General features: G+C 42.5%; 1 protein-coding gene across 2 annotated transcripts in view; it reads right to left on the bottom strand.

The window, feature by feature from the left end:
• The window catches only part of magi2a (membrane associated guanylate kinase, WW and PDZ domain containing 2a), a 145516-nt gene that overhangs the window by 58530 nt on the left and 72179 nt on the right, over positions 1 to 14807 (bottom strand). For both annotated transcript variants that reach the window (XM_034313162.2, XM_034313166.2), the window contains exons 4-7: positions 12895 to 13092; positions 9672 to 9888; positions 7135 to 7214; positions 2379 to 2436 (exon numbers count right to left, since the gene is read on the bottom strand). In XM_034313162.2, the coding sequence (XP_034169053.2) occupies positions 2379 to 2436; positions 7135 to 7214; positions 9672 to 9888; positions 12895 to 13092 (553 nt within the window). The remainder of the gene's footprint in view (positions 1 to 2378; positions 2437 to 7134; positions 7215 to 9671; positions 9889 to 12894; positions 13093 to 14807) is intronic.

Genomic DNA, 14807 nt, shown 5'->3' with positions numbered 1-14807 from the left:
AAATATCAACGCTTAGCACCAAACACCAAAATTAACAAACACCAACCTCAATAGACACCAACGCTTAGCACCAAACACCAAAATTAACAAACACCAACCTCAATAGACACCAACACTTAGCACCAAACACCATAATTAACAAACACCAACCTCAATAGACACCAACGCTTAGCACCAAACACCAAAATTAACAAACACCAACCTCAATACACACCAACGCTTAGTACCAAACACCAACATCAACAAACACCAACCTCAATAGACACCAACGCTTAGTACCAAACACCAACATCAACAAACACCAACCTCAATACACACCAACGCTTAGCACCAAACACCATAATTAACAAACACCAACCTCAATAGACACCAACACTTAGCACCAAACACCAAAATTAACAAACACCAACCTCAATACACACCAACGCTTAGCACCAAACACCAAAATTAACAAACACCAACCTCAATAGACACCAACGCTTAGCACCAAACACCAAAATTAACAAACACCAACCTCAATACACACCAACACTTAGTACCAAACACCAACATCAACAAACACCAACCTCAACAGACACCAACACTTAGCACCAAACACCAAAATTAACAAACACCAACCTCAATAGACACCAACGCTTACCACCAAACACCAAAATTAACAAACACCAACCTCAATACACACCAACGCTTAGCACCAAACAGCATAATTAACAAACACCAACCTCAACAGACACCAACACTTAGCACCAAACACCAAAATTAACAAACACCAACCTCAATAGACACCAACGCTTAGCACCAAACACCAAAATTAACAAACACCAACCTCAATAGACACCAACACTTAGCACCAAACACCGTAATTAACAAACACCAACCTCAACAGACACCAACACTTAGCACCAAACACCATAATTAACAAACACCAACCTCAATACACACCAACGCTTACCACCAAACACCATAATTAACAAACACCAACCTCAATAGACACCAACACTTAGCACCAAACACCATAATTAACAAACACTAACCTCAATAGACACCAACACTTAGCACCAAACACCATAATTAACAAACACTAACCTTAATAGACACCAACGCTTAGCACCAAACACCATAATTAACAAACACTAACCTCAACAGACACCAACACTTAGCACCAAACACCATAATTAACAAACACTAACCTCAATAGACACCAACACTTAGCACCAAACACCATAATTAACAAACACTAACCTTAATAGACACCAACACTTAGCACCAAACACCATAATTAACAAACACTAACCTCAATAGACACCAACACTTAGCACCAAACACCATAATTAACAAACACCAACCTCAATAGACACCAACGCTTAGCACCAAACACCAAAATTAACAAACACTAATATTTACTACCAAATACCATCACCATCAAAACAAGATTTACTCCCAAATATCATTAACACCAAGACTTACCACAGAATACAGTAATTAACACACACACAGAACTGAATGAGATGAGAAGCTGAGCTGCTGCTGTTTCAGTGATGTAATAAATTAAAAACCTCCACTAAGACATTCAGAATGTAAATATTAGAAAAAAAAATATTGGAGTGAAATTTAACCGATAAAAGTGGTAACAATTTTCACAGAAAATCTTAGTAAATGTAACTAAGCATTTTTGCTTAAGCTTTACACAGGAACAAGGATTATTCTCATAAAAAAATGTAAGTACATTTAAATAGCGGGGTTTTTTTCTTAGTAAATTTTACTCAAACTTGAGATAAATGGTTAACTGTTGCTCAAATAAAACAAATCAAACTTTAATTATTTATTTCATGCAAGAGAGCTTAAATGATTTCACACATCATTTATCATCAGTGCTACAGAAGTAGCACTCTCATAGGGTAATGCATTTACTTACACACACACACACACACATACACACACACACCTGACTGAGAAACACAAAAAGGGTGAATCAAGAAAACTACTAAAACACTTGATCTTTCAAAACATTTCATAATACAGTAGCCTTAGGCCTTAAAGCCGACACAATACAAGAGACACTGAGCGCAGCTCATCCATAACACTTAACATCACACCAGTTAATACATATGCAAATCAGGTTCAGAAACCACGCCCCCACATTAGTATGCAGTCAGTACATGTAAACATTACATGCTTTTTTCTTCTAGTTTTGTGAGCACTTGCAAAATAATAAGAAATTTAACCCTGTAAAGTATTTACCTGAATTAATTTAGTACAGAACTTAAAGCACTTCAGTAATTCTAATCATTTACATTTTAATGAAAAAATGACTGATTTGTTTTTGTCAGATTTACTGAACCACTGAGGATTTATAAAGAGAAGAAACAGAAACTTACTCCACATAGTAACTGCCATAAACTGGATCGTCGATTTTCTCCCAGCCGTACGGAAGCTCTGAAAAACACACCGCAATCAGCAATCAGCGGGGAGAACCGGAGAACCGGAGAAAAGGAACAGAACAGGTGAAAAGGAACCGGAGGTGAATGTTACATCAAAAACAAGGGAGGGAAAGAAAGAAAGAAAGAAAAGAGAAAGAAAGAAAGGCGTGAAAGTCAACCTAGTGAGTGAAAGCTAACCTAGCGAGTGAAAGCCAACCTAGTGAGTGAAAGCTAACCTAGTGAGTGAAAGCTAAACTAGTGAGCGAAAGCTAAACTAGTGAGTGCAAGTTAAACTAGTGAGTGAAAGTTAAACTAGTGAGTGAAAGCTAAACTAGTGAGTGAAAGCTAAACTAGTGAGCGAAAGCTAAACTAGTGAGTGCAAGTTAAACTAGTGAGTGCAAGTTAAACTAGTGAGTGAAAGCTAAACTAGTGAATGAAAGTTAAACTAGTGAGTGAAAGCTAAACTAGTGAGTCAAAGCTAAACTAGTGAGTGAAAGCTAAACTAGTGAGTGAAATGTAACTTAGTGAGTGAAAGCTAACCTAGTGAGTGAAAGCTAAACTAGTGAGCGAAAGCTAAACTAGTGAGTGCAAGTTAAACTAGTGAGTGAAAGTTAAACTAGTGAGTGAAAGCTAAACTAGTGAGTGAAAGCTAAACTAGTGAGCGAAAGCTAAACTAGTGAGTGCAAGTTAAACTAGTGAGTGCAAGTTAAACTAGTGAGTGAAAGCTAAACTAGTGAATGAAAGTTAAACTAGTGAGTGAAAGCTAAACTAGTGAGTCAAAGCTAAACTAGTGAGTGAAAGCTAAACTAGTGAGTGAAATGTAACTTAGTGAGTGAAAGCTAAACTAGTGAGTGAAATTTAAACTAGTGAGCGAAAGCTAAACTAGTGAGTGAAATTTAACTTAGTGAGTGAAAGCTAAACTAGTGAGTGAAATTTAAACTAGTGAGCGAAAGCTAAACTAGTGAGTGAAATTTAAACTAGTGAGTGAAAGTTAAACTAGTGAGTGAAAGCCAAACTAGTGAGCGAAAGCTAAACTAGTGAGTGAAATTTAAACTAGTGAGCGAAAGCTAAACTAGTGAGTGAAATTTAAACTAGTGAGCGAAAGCTAAACTAGTGAGTGAAATTTAAACTAGTGAGTGAAAGTTAAACTAGTGAGTGAAAGCCAAACTAGTGAGCGAAAGCTAAACTAGTGAGTGAAATTTAACTTAGTGAGTGAAAGCTAAACTAGTGAGTGAAATTTAAACTAGTGAGCGAAAGCTAAACTAGTGAGTGAAATTTAAACTAGTGAGTGAAAGTTAAACTAGTGAGTGAAAGCCAAACTAGTGAGCGAAAGCTAAACTAGTGAGTGAAATTTAAACTAGTGAGCGAAAGCTAAACTAGTGAGTGAAATTTAAACTAGTGAGTGAAAGTTAAACTAGTGAGTGAAAGCTAAACTAGTGAGTGTTACATGGATCCTGATTTAGTTGCTCAAGTGATATTGTAGGAGGAGTCTCAGACAGATGGCTGTCAATCAAGCATGTTCATTAGAATATTAGACCACGCCCACAGGGACAGTTCATAGATGGGTCTGCTGAGTGATTCCCTGCTGTTTGAGCATTTTATTATGTTGTGTGTGTGAGTGTACAGTACACACACACACACACACACACACGCACACATACACACACATACGCTTTGTATTCCCGCGGCCCCGGAAACCATCACCATAGCAACCCCGGACAGAAGCCTCTCGGGCTGAACTGAGGGCTCTTTCACGGTGCCTGATTTCCGCTCTCATACTCACACACACACCCACACACACACACTCACACACACACACACACACACACACACACTCTCTTTCTTACCCATTAGCGTGAAGAGAGAAAAGTAGCACATGTTAACATTTTAAATAAACCCAGAAAATCCAGGATGAAGAAACTCCGAGTCAATTATCAGCAGCTGATCTGCATAATCCTTCATTTCACATGCGGTTGGTAAAATCCTTGACCTTTGAAGATGCGAGAGAGAAGAGGACAGTCAGCCGTGTTTCCTTCAGGATTAGCTGCTTTAGTAATCACATCCTTCCTGTCTCATTGAGCGGCGTTTCAACCCGACGAGGAAAACTGACACGCGTCACTTTCCGGCTCTTCAGCGTCATCAGATACTCTATCAGCATGAACTTTTAGCGTGTGTGACACTTGTTTATGTTCTATCGCTCACTCGTTTATCGAGTTACCTGAGGATGGATCCTGAACTAGCGGCAGATATTTTCATTTCTGATAAATACACTAAACAACTAGCAAAGTAGCCACATACGCTAATCACGTGTGTAATTAGCACAAATATGAACACATATATAACGGATAGCTACATGACAACAACTCATACGCTAATGTGAACAATTCTGTGGATCCACCATGTTTGTCAGTTTTAATAAAAGAATGAACTCTTTTTAGAAGCTAATTCTGATTATGTAACTGTTTGGTGTTTGGTGCACTGCGCTAAAGTCCAAATGTTTCATATAAAACAAAGTTTCTCAGTAGTTTCGTATAAAAAACGATTTAGTGGCGGGGTTATGTATTAGCTCATTAAGTACATAAACGTCCAATTTAAACCAGTTACATCCGATACGCAAATTTTGAGAGGATGATGATGATGATTATGATGATGATGATGCAGCGTCTGAAAAATTTGAACCGTAGCTAGCTATGTAACGTCACTACTTTTAGTTATGAACAGATGGTGGTTGTCATGGTAACATTAAATCAGTGATAAAATGTCAGGACGTAAATCGAGACTCTGATGCTAAGATCCTGCTTCTATCTACCTGAGCTAGCTAGCTAGACGTTATCTTAATAATTTGCTATTGTAGCTAATGTTAGCAATATTAGGTTATGTGTGATTGGATGAGAGAATGGGGGAGTTTCCAAAATTTGCATAATCATGAATATTTATGAGATTTTCTAGCTAACAGACCCTACATTGACACTAACAATTGACATGTCACTCGTTTTGCTTGTACTTTGTCTCTTGTGGGCGTGTAGTGACCGCTGCTGTTGTCTCTTGTGGGCGTGGCCTGTTCAGCATGTGTTCAGTGCATATTGCTGACTAAAATGCGAGGAATCGTTTGGATTTGTTGCTTTAATGCGTCATACCTAATTAGTGAAAACCTAAATTAAAACGTCTTTTGTTTTTTTGCTGAAATCGTGACTCTGTGTTGTGACATACGTAGAAAATGAACCCTTTGCTTGCTAGTGTGAACGTAGCGTGAGAACGCGCTCAGTGTTCAAGAACGTTCATCTGTAACCTTAAAAGAACGTTTTTACAATGTTGTGAGAATGTGAGCTGTAATAAGCCTCAGCTTTATCGTGTTCCCAGACCGCTACACATTCAATATTACTATTTACACACGAAGTTCCACTAAAGTTCACTAAATCACTAAAAATGTGGGGTTTTATTTTTTCAAACGCCTGTCAGAAGGAACGTCCCAGGAAGCGAAATTTCCTACGACAATAATCTCTGGCTTTATTAACTCCGTCGTCTTGGCTGCACTGATATAAACGGTGAGTGTTTGCGTCACACATTGTGCTGTTTCTCATCTCCGCTGTCCGTCACCAGAATCCCGAGCTTCAGCAGAATGATGAAACCGAGTGAAATGGAGGAGAGGGGGCAGATGGAGGAGAGGGGGGCAGATGGAGGAGAGGGGGGCAGATGGGGGGGGGGGGTGCAGGGGCAGGTTGGGGGGGAGATTATTCTGTCCATCAGAGAGAAACGCGTTGTGATGCAGAGCTGTCACTAAAGCTGTCAGGAGACTCTGATTTCAATCCAAAAGCTCCTCACTAAGCAAAACTTTGAGCTAACAAACGCAAAACACACACACACACACACATACACACACACACACACACACACACATACACACACACACATTCACAGAGCAGATCCGATCAGCAGATCCTAATATTCTTATTTACACAGTAAAGTGTAATTTACACACACATCAAAGTGAGAACATTCGCTCCTGTAGCTCATTTCCACCAAATCAGCACATTGAAATAAAACGCTTTTTACTTGATGATGTCATTTCCTGTTTCACAAACGTTGCTTTCGTGTGAAAACAGTTCTGTATGTTTTATATCATGGCTTTAGTGTATATTCTACAATCCTGACTGTCTCATTACTGATAAAGTACAGACACAAAATAAACAAAACAGACCCAGTATACACAACTTCTATAAGAAAGAAAGAAAGAAAGAAAGAAAGACATTTTGGAAGGAAGGGAGGGAGAAAGAAATAGGGGAAGAAAGAAAGGAAGGAGGGAAGGAAAGAAAGAAAAAAGAAGTAGCTGGAGGGAAATAGAAAGAAAAAGAAAGAAAGAGAGAGAGAGAGATAGATGAAGGGAGGAAGAAAGAAATAGGGGAAGAAAGAAGGAAGGAGGGAAAGAAAGAAAGAAATTCAAGAAGGAAGGAAGAAAAAAGAAATAGCTGGACTGAAATAGAAAGAAAGAAAGAAAGAAAGAAAGAAAGAAAGAAAAAAGAAAGAAAGAAAGAAAGAAAGAAAGAAATTCAGGAAGGAAGGAAGAAAAAAGAAATAGCTGGAGGGAAATAGAAAGAAAGAAAGAAAGAAAGAAAGAAAGAAAGATATAGATGAAGGTAGGAAGAAAGAAATAGGGGAAGAAAGAAAGGAAGAAACAAGGAAGGAGGGAAAGAAAGAAAGAAAGAAAGAGACTCACCGTCTTCGTTGCACTCCTCTGGTGGTTTAGCTTTCTTTGCTAGCCGCGGATCTAACCATGATGTCGTCTTAGTGTTGTGACTGCAGAACAGAGAGAGAGAGAGAGAGAGAGAGAGAGAGAGAGAGAGACTCCCCTGTGATCATCTCTAAAAGAGTTCAGGTTAAGAAAACTGCAATCAATACATTCAATTAGCTCATGGCCTGTCAATAGGAAGAAAAGAGAGCGAGAGAGAGAGAGCGAGAGAGAGAGAGAGCGAGAGAGAGTGAGAGAGAGAGAGCGAGAGAGAGAGAGAGAGAGAGAGAGAGAGAGATGGTGTGGTAGAAAGAGAACGCTCACTTTCACACTTGTTAGTGTGTTTGTTGATTTGTTTAAATCTGCTGGTTCAGGGTGTGTTAATGTTACAGCTCCCTCACCAGTGGCCATGAACTTCCATTCCCACAATTCCTCACAGCATCCTGACATGGCCGCCCCGGACTGCGCTTCCCAGCACACACACTCACTTCCACCGTCAAGGTCACACAATCACACTCACACGCATGAACAACCCACACACACACACACCTGACGTGAAGTAACCCTCCGAGTTTTGCCTCTCGATGTACCGAGTCTTAGATTCTGTGTTTATCTGATTCTTCATCTCCTGCTTCTTTCATTTTGTTTGTTTCTTTTCTTGCATCTCTGTATGCTGATCTCCTGACCTGATCTCCTGACCTGATCTCCTCATCTGATCTCCTGACCTGATCTCCTGACCTGATGTCCTGATCATCTGACCTGATCTCCTGACCTGATGTCCTGATCATCTGACCTGATCTCCTGATCTGATCTCCTGACCTGATCTCCTGACCTGATGTCCTGATCGCCTGACCTGATCTCCTCATCTGATCTCCTAACCTGATCTCCTGACCTGATGTCCAGATAATCTGACCTGATCTCCTGACCTGATCTCCTGACCTCCTGATCTCCTGACCTGATCTCCTGACCTGATCTCCTCATTTGATCTCCTGACCTGATCTCCTGACCTCCTGATCTCCTGACCTGATCTCCTGACCTGATGTCCTGATCTCCTGACCTGATCTCCTCATCTGATGTCCTGACCTGATCTCCTGATCATCTGACCTGATCTCCTGACCTGATCTCCTGATCATCTGACCTGATCTCCTCATCTGATCTCCTGACCTGATGTCCTGATCATCTGACCTAATCTCCTGACCTGATCTCCTGATCACCTGACCTGATCTCCTGACCTGATATCCTGATCACCTGACCTGATCTCCTCATCTGATCACCTGACCTGATCTCCTGATCTGATCTCCTCACCTGATCTCCTGATCACCTGACCTGATGTCCTGATCACCTGACCTGATGTCCTGATCACCTGACATGATCTCCTCATCTGATCTCCTGACCTGATGTCCTGATCACCTGACCTGATCTCCTCATCTGATCTCCTGACCTGATCTCCTGACCTGATGACCTGATCTCCTCATCTGATCTCCTCATCTGATCACCTGACCTGATCTCCTCATCTGATCTCCTGACCTGATGTCCTGATCATCTGACCTGATCTCCTGACCTGATGTCCTGATCATCTGACCTGATCTCCTGATCTGATCTCCTGACCTGATCTCCTGACCTGATGTCCTGATCGCCTGACCTGATCTCCTCATCTGATCTCCTAACCTGATCTCCTGACCTGATGTCCAGATAATCTGACCTGATCTCCTGACCTGATCTCCTGACCTGATCTCCTCATCTGATCTCCTGACCTGATCTCCTGACCTCCTGATCTCCTGACCTGATCTCCTGACCTGATCTCCTCATTTGATCTCCTCACCTGACCTCCTGATCTCCTGACCTGATCTCCTGACCTGATGTCCTGATCACCTGACCTGATCTCCTCATCTGATCTCCTGACCTGATCTCCTGACCTGATCTCCTGACCTGATGTCCTGATGTCCTGACCTGATGTCCTGATCTCCTGACCTGATCTCCTGATCACCTGACCTGATCTCCTGACCTGATATCCTGATCACCTGACCTGATCTCCTCATCTGATCACCTGACCTGATCTCCTGATCTGATCTCCTCACCTGATCTCCTGACCTGATCTCCTGATCACCTGACCTGATGTCCTGATCACCTGACCTGATGTCCTGATCACCTGACCTGATCTCCTCACCTGATCTCCTGACCTGATCTCCTGATGTACTGACCTGATCTACTGATCTACTGACCTGATCTCCTGACTTGATCACATTTTGGAATTGTCTGCCTGTTATTTTTAAAAAATAACGTTGTTTATTTAAGTTGCGTGTATATGCACCAATTTAATATCAGCTCACGTAATGATTGACATCAGCGTTGCCCCCGGCAACAGTGCCAGTGTTAGTAAAAGTCTTGAGTCATGAACACTGTCTACTGTCAAATTCTGTCTATCCCTCTCTCTCTCTGTCTCTCTCTCGCTCTCTCTGTCTCTGCCTTGTGTGTGTGTGTGTGCGTGTGTGTGTGTGTGTGTTTAGCGCTCTGCACACACTCACTCGATGAAGTACACCTCTCCTTTCTCGGTGTAGGCCATCTCCCAGTTATCAGGTAGAGGTCCGAGCTCGTCACAGTGCTCATCTTTAGGGCGGGGCTTATCTTCCTCTGTCTCCGCCCTCACCGTATCTGTCTCCTCCTTCTCCTCTCTCACCGTCCCGTCTGTATGGGGCGTGTCCCCAGAGCCGTCTGTACTCTTCTCCTCGTGCTCACTGCAGTCTGACACGCACACACACACACACACACACACACACACATTCAGTATTCTCAACATTCTCTATTTGCTGTAATGAAACAAAGCGTAATCAAACATTTAACCAGTGTGATCTGCTCACGCTGTTTATAAACCACTTTCCGTTGTGTCTAAGGTCCAGAAGTAGTTTTTTATTTTACTAACATACAGTGCATTAGTTATAACACAGTTATAACACACAGTGTTGGTGTTAATACACAACCAACAGACCACAAAAGAGCAGGTTCTCGTTTGATGAAGACTGGAAACAGGGCCCAGGGGTTTGGGGATGGGCGTGGTGAGTCGCCATGACGACAAGTCTATTTATTTATATTATATTTATATAAGTATTAAAACAAGACGTGGGTCTGATTTATCAGTCTTTTAGTAAAGTTTCGTGTTTTTATGATGAAACCGGACTAAAAATTCTCACCAGATTCACAAAAGTTTCACTGGAAAAGCAGGTGTAATTTACCAAGCCCAAATTTATGGGATACATTTAGCCACGCCCACAAAACACCATAAAAGGCAAAGGGAGCTGAAAATGACAAAATGATGACTAAGCAGCTATAAACGGCATTAGAGTGGAAAAGAGGGATCGGTGTATTTACAATATTAATCATATTAAACTGATTTATTATGAGAGATACAGAGAGGGGTGGGGGGAGAGAGAGGGAGAGAGAGAGAGAGAGAAGGAGAGAGGGGTTTTTATTAGTATTGATGTATGTGATTTATATTAAGCTCCGGATTTACAAATGTCCTCTTATTTGTCAGGCCAATAAAGCACAATAAAGATTAGACACAGAGGGAGAGAGAGAGAGAGAGAGATGAAGGAGGAGGAGATTAGAGGAGAGAGATCTGAAGCAGAGTGCAGCTGAGGACAAACATTGACAGAAAAGGACACAAGACATGAGACAGAGAGAGAGATAAAGAGCTGGACTACAGGACTGTGTGTGTGTGTGTGTGTGTGTGTGTGTGTGAGAGAGAGAGAGAGAGAGAAAGAGTGATGTGTCCTAGTTTAAGTCGTGATGGGTGTCTCAAAAGAAAGAAGCAGAAGGTGAAGCAGAGAATAAGAGAAATACAGTGGGAAGGAAAGAAAAGAAAAGGCCAGTATCTATAATGCGTTATTCTAACAGAGAGTCTCAGTGAGGTGCGACAGAAAAACATTTCTATTTCAAGAGATTTCGAGTTCGATGCCCCACGATGCCGCAGCCGTCTGTGGCCGGGAGACGAGAGTGCGTGATTGGCCGTGATCTTTGGGTGGGAGGGGCATACTCTCTCCCCTGTCAATCACAGTGACACTAGCCAATCATGGGTGTCTGTGAGCTCAGATAAAAAATATCTCTTTGTCTCTGTCTCCCTCTGTCTGTCTGTCTCTGTCTGTCTCTGTCTGTCTCTCTCTGTCTCCTTCTCTCTGTCTGTCCTTCTGTCTGTCTCTCTGTCTCTCTCACTGTCTCTTTCTCCCTCTCTCTGTCTGTCTCTCTGTCTCCCTCTCTGTCTCTCTCTCTCTGTCTCCCTCTCTCTGTCTGTCCTTCTGTCTGTCCTTCTGTCTGTCTCTCTGTCTCTCCTACTGTCTCTCTCACTGTCTCCCTCTCTCTGTCTGTCTCTCTGTCTCTCTCACTGTCTCTCTCACTGTCTCTCTCACTGTCTCTCTCTCCCTCTCTCTGTCTGTCTCTCTGTCTCTCTCACTGTCTCTCTCACTGTCTCTCTCTCCCTCTCTCTGTCTCTCTGTCTCCCTCTCTGTCTCTCTCTCTCTCTGTCTCCCTCTCTCTGTCTGTCTCTCTGTCTCTCTGTCTGTCTCCCTCTCTCTGTCTCCCTCTCTCTGTCTGTCTCTCTGTCTGTCTCTCTGTCTGTCTCCCTCTCTCTGTCTCCCTCTCTCTGTCTGTCTCTCTGTCTGTCTCTCTGTCTCTCTATCTGTCTCCCTCTCTCTGTCTCCCTCTCTCTGTCTGTCTCCCTCTCTCTGTCTCCCTCTCTCTGTCTCCCTCTCTCTGTCTGTCTCTCTGTCTCTCTCTCTCTGTCTGTCTCCCTCTCTCTGTCTCCCTCTCTCTGTCTGTCTCTCTGTCTGTCTCTCTGTCTCTCTATCTGTCTCCCTCTCTCTGTCTCCCTCTCTCTGTCTCCCTCTCTCTGTCTCCCTCTCTCTGTCTGTCTCTCTGTCTGTCTTCCGCTCTCTGTCTCCCAGGTGGAGGAATCCGGAGTGTGTGATTCCGTGATGCTGAGGCGGTTGCTAGGATACAGCTGTGACAACGCTTGTTATCAAGTGAGGATTTGGAACAGAAACAGTGGCTAGGTGACACGAAGGTCACGACCTTTCTGTTGAGCTGACAGACTCAAAACATACACACACACACACACACACACACACACACACACAAACACACACACACCGCTGTAGTGATCAATAACAAACTCATCCTCCTTTTTCAGTGTAAGCCATCTTTCAATCAAACTCTCTCTCTCTCTGTCTGTCTTTCCCTCTGTCTGTTCTTTTTCTCTCTGCTTGTGTCTGTCTGTTTGTTTTTCTTTGTCTGTCTGTCTTTCTCTCTGTTTGCTCTTTTTCTCTCAGTTTGTGTATCTGTCTGTCTATTTTTCTGTCTGCATCTCTGTCTGTCTGTCTTTCTCTCTGTTTGCCTGTTTGCCTGTCTCTGTCTGTCTGTCCGTCTGTCTTTCTGCCTGTCTAATTGTCTGCATATCTGTCTGTGTTTCTGTTTGTCTGTCTATCAACCTGTCTCTCTGTCTCTCTCTTCATGTCTGTCTATCTATCTGTCTCTTCATCCGTCTATCTATCTGTGTCTCTTCCAGTCTGTCTATCTGTCGCGCTACCTGTCTGTGTCTCTACTTTTCTGTCTATCTCTCTTCCTGCCTGTCTGTCTGTCTATCTGCCCATCTATCTGTCTCTCTAAATATCTGTCTGTCTGTCTCTCTTCCAATCTATCTATCTTTCTCTCTCTCCCTCAGTGTGTGTTTGTCTGTGTGTGTCTGTGTGTGTTCCTCACCTGGTGTGGTGGTTACTCCGTTGCCGTTGACGACGGCAGTCTCCTCCTCCTCCTCCTCAGGTGGTTCGACCCCGGCTTTCTCCATGTTACTGACGGATTTGTTGCGTCTGCGTTTGCTGGCTGCGTTTGGGACGGAGCCAGGGATCAGCAGCACACTGCTCGCCTCCGCCGCGGGTTTGGGTGTGCCGTAGTAGTTATCTGTCGACCAATCACAGGCCACGAAAACCGGTGACAAACACCAAGAATAAAACAGGAAACCAGTCACAAACACCAATCACAAAACAGGAAATGACACAAAGAAAACACAGCCAATCAAGTAAAATAAGTCAAATAGGTGGGGCTAATCTGGGATAACGTTCATGTAAGCTCCACCCTCACCAATCGCGATGCCTATGTTAAGCTAACATAGCAAGCTAAAGCAAACCCGTGAGCTACATTTAACCTAGCAAGATCATTAGCATATTAGACCACGCCCATTAGGAAGTTGCTGATGTTTAATAAACTAAATAAAGAACAAAACTGTGTGTGTGTGTGTGTGTGTGTGTGACAGGGTGGTGTGATAAAGCACAGTTCCTGTTTCCACCCTGAAGTTGATTATTTTCCTCTAACAACACTTACCCAAGTGTTTTTGTTTATCCGTTTATAGTTACATTTAATGTTAGTTCCTGTTGTCACTTACGTTATAGCAGCTATAAACAGTCGTTCCCTCACCAGCCTCTCTTTCTTCTCTCTCTTGAAGTTAATAAGAGAAAAAAATCGCAGCTTGTCGTGTTACCAAAAGACCAAAAAGCGTAAACTCCTCTGTCGTGAAGATGACGGAAAACTTACAGCTTTACCTCTGACTTTCACAACGCACTGACACTGGAGACTCCTTCCATAAATGTTAATAAACATCTTACAGAAAACTTCGACATATCAACATTAAAATCTGTTTATGTGGAGCGTCTGCTGTACGAGTCCCTGTGAATGAGCTGTTGCTATAGAAACGATAACGTATTAGAACCAGTGTATTAATATAACCTTGAGATTTGTAGCAGCACTACTTTATAGAAAATGAATCAATACCTTCTGACCAATCAGAATCCAGAATTCAGCAGTGCTGTGGTGGAAAGCTTGCACAAACATCTTTAATATTTAACGCTCTGGATCTGGAGCTGCTGAGACAATAAAATCCATAACGTCTCAGCCACAAGAATTCGCTCGCTGGATCCGATATAAAGTCTCACGCATCCTCTACAGTTACACCAAATCACACAAACGGAGTTGTTTAGCGTGTTCTCGAGACGCTCCACGACACGGAGAACGAGAACGCGTCACTGCGCTGGAAAGAGCACACGGCGAGAAACACGATTCCTCTCTCACTCCCAACACACACTGATCAATAACTTCATTTACACTGGCTGAGAAATTCTCTCCCTCACAGCATTATAGATCAAACACACACACACACACACACACACACACACACACACACACACACACACACACACTGGATCATACTGGACTTATACACGACTCTGTATTGCGTCATTGCAGAGATTCAGTAAGTTATTAAACCTCACTGATTTACTCATAAAGGAAAGAAGGAAGCTCATACTCTCTCACAGCGCTGCTGAATTCTGGATTCTGATTGGTCAGAAGGTGTTGATTCATTTTCTATAAAGTAGTGCAGCTGCAGTTCACAGGTTTATATTCATGCGTTTGTTCTAACACGATATCGTTTCTATAGTAACGGCTCATTCACAGGGACTTGTCCAGCGAACGCTCCACTGATGATAAACAGATGAAGAAAATCGCTGAGGACAAAGAGAGAGGCTGGAGAGGGAAAGACTGTTTATAGCTGCTATAACGTAACAAACATTAAATGTAACTATAAATGGATAAACAGTACGCCGTGACGGTCTTTAATGAAT

The sequence above is a fragment of the Pangasianodon hypophthalmus genome, chromosome 18 (genome assembly GCF_027358585.1).
Source record: "Pangasianodon hypophthalmus isolate fPanHyp1 chromosome 18, fPanHyp1.pri, whole genome shotgun sequence".
Lineage (NCBI taxonomy): Eukaryota > Metazoa > Chordata > Actinopteri > Siluriformes > Pangasiidae > Pangasianodon > Pangasianodon hypophthalmus.
Note: the sequence above shows the minus strand (reverse complement) of the source record. Positions and strands in the feature narration are given on the sequence as shown.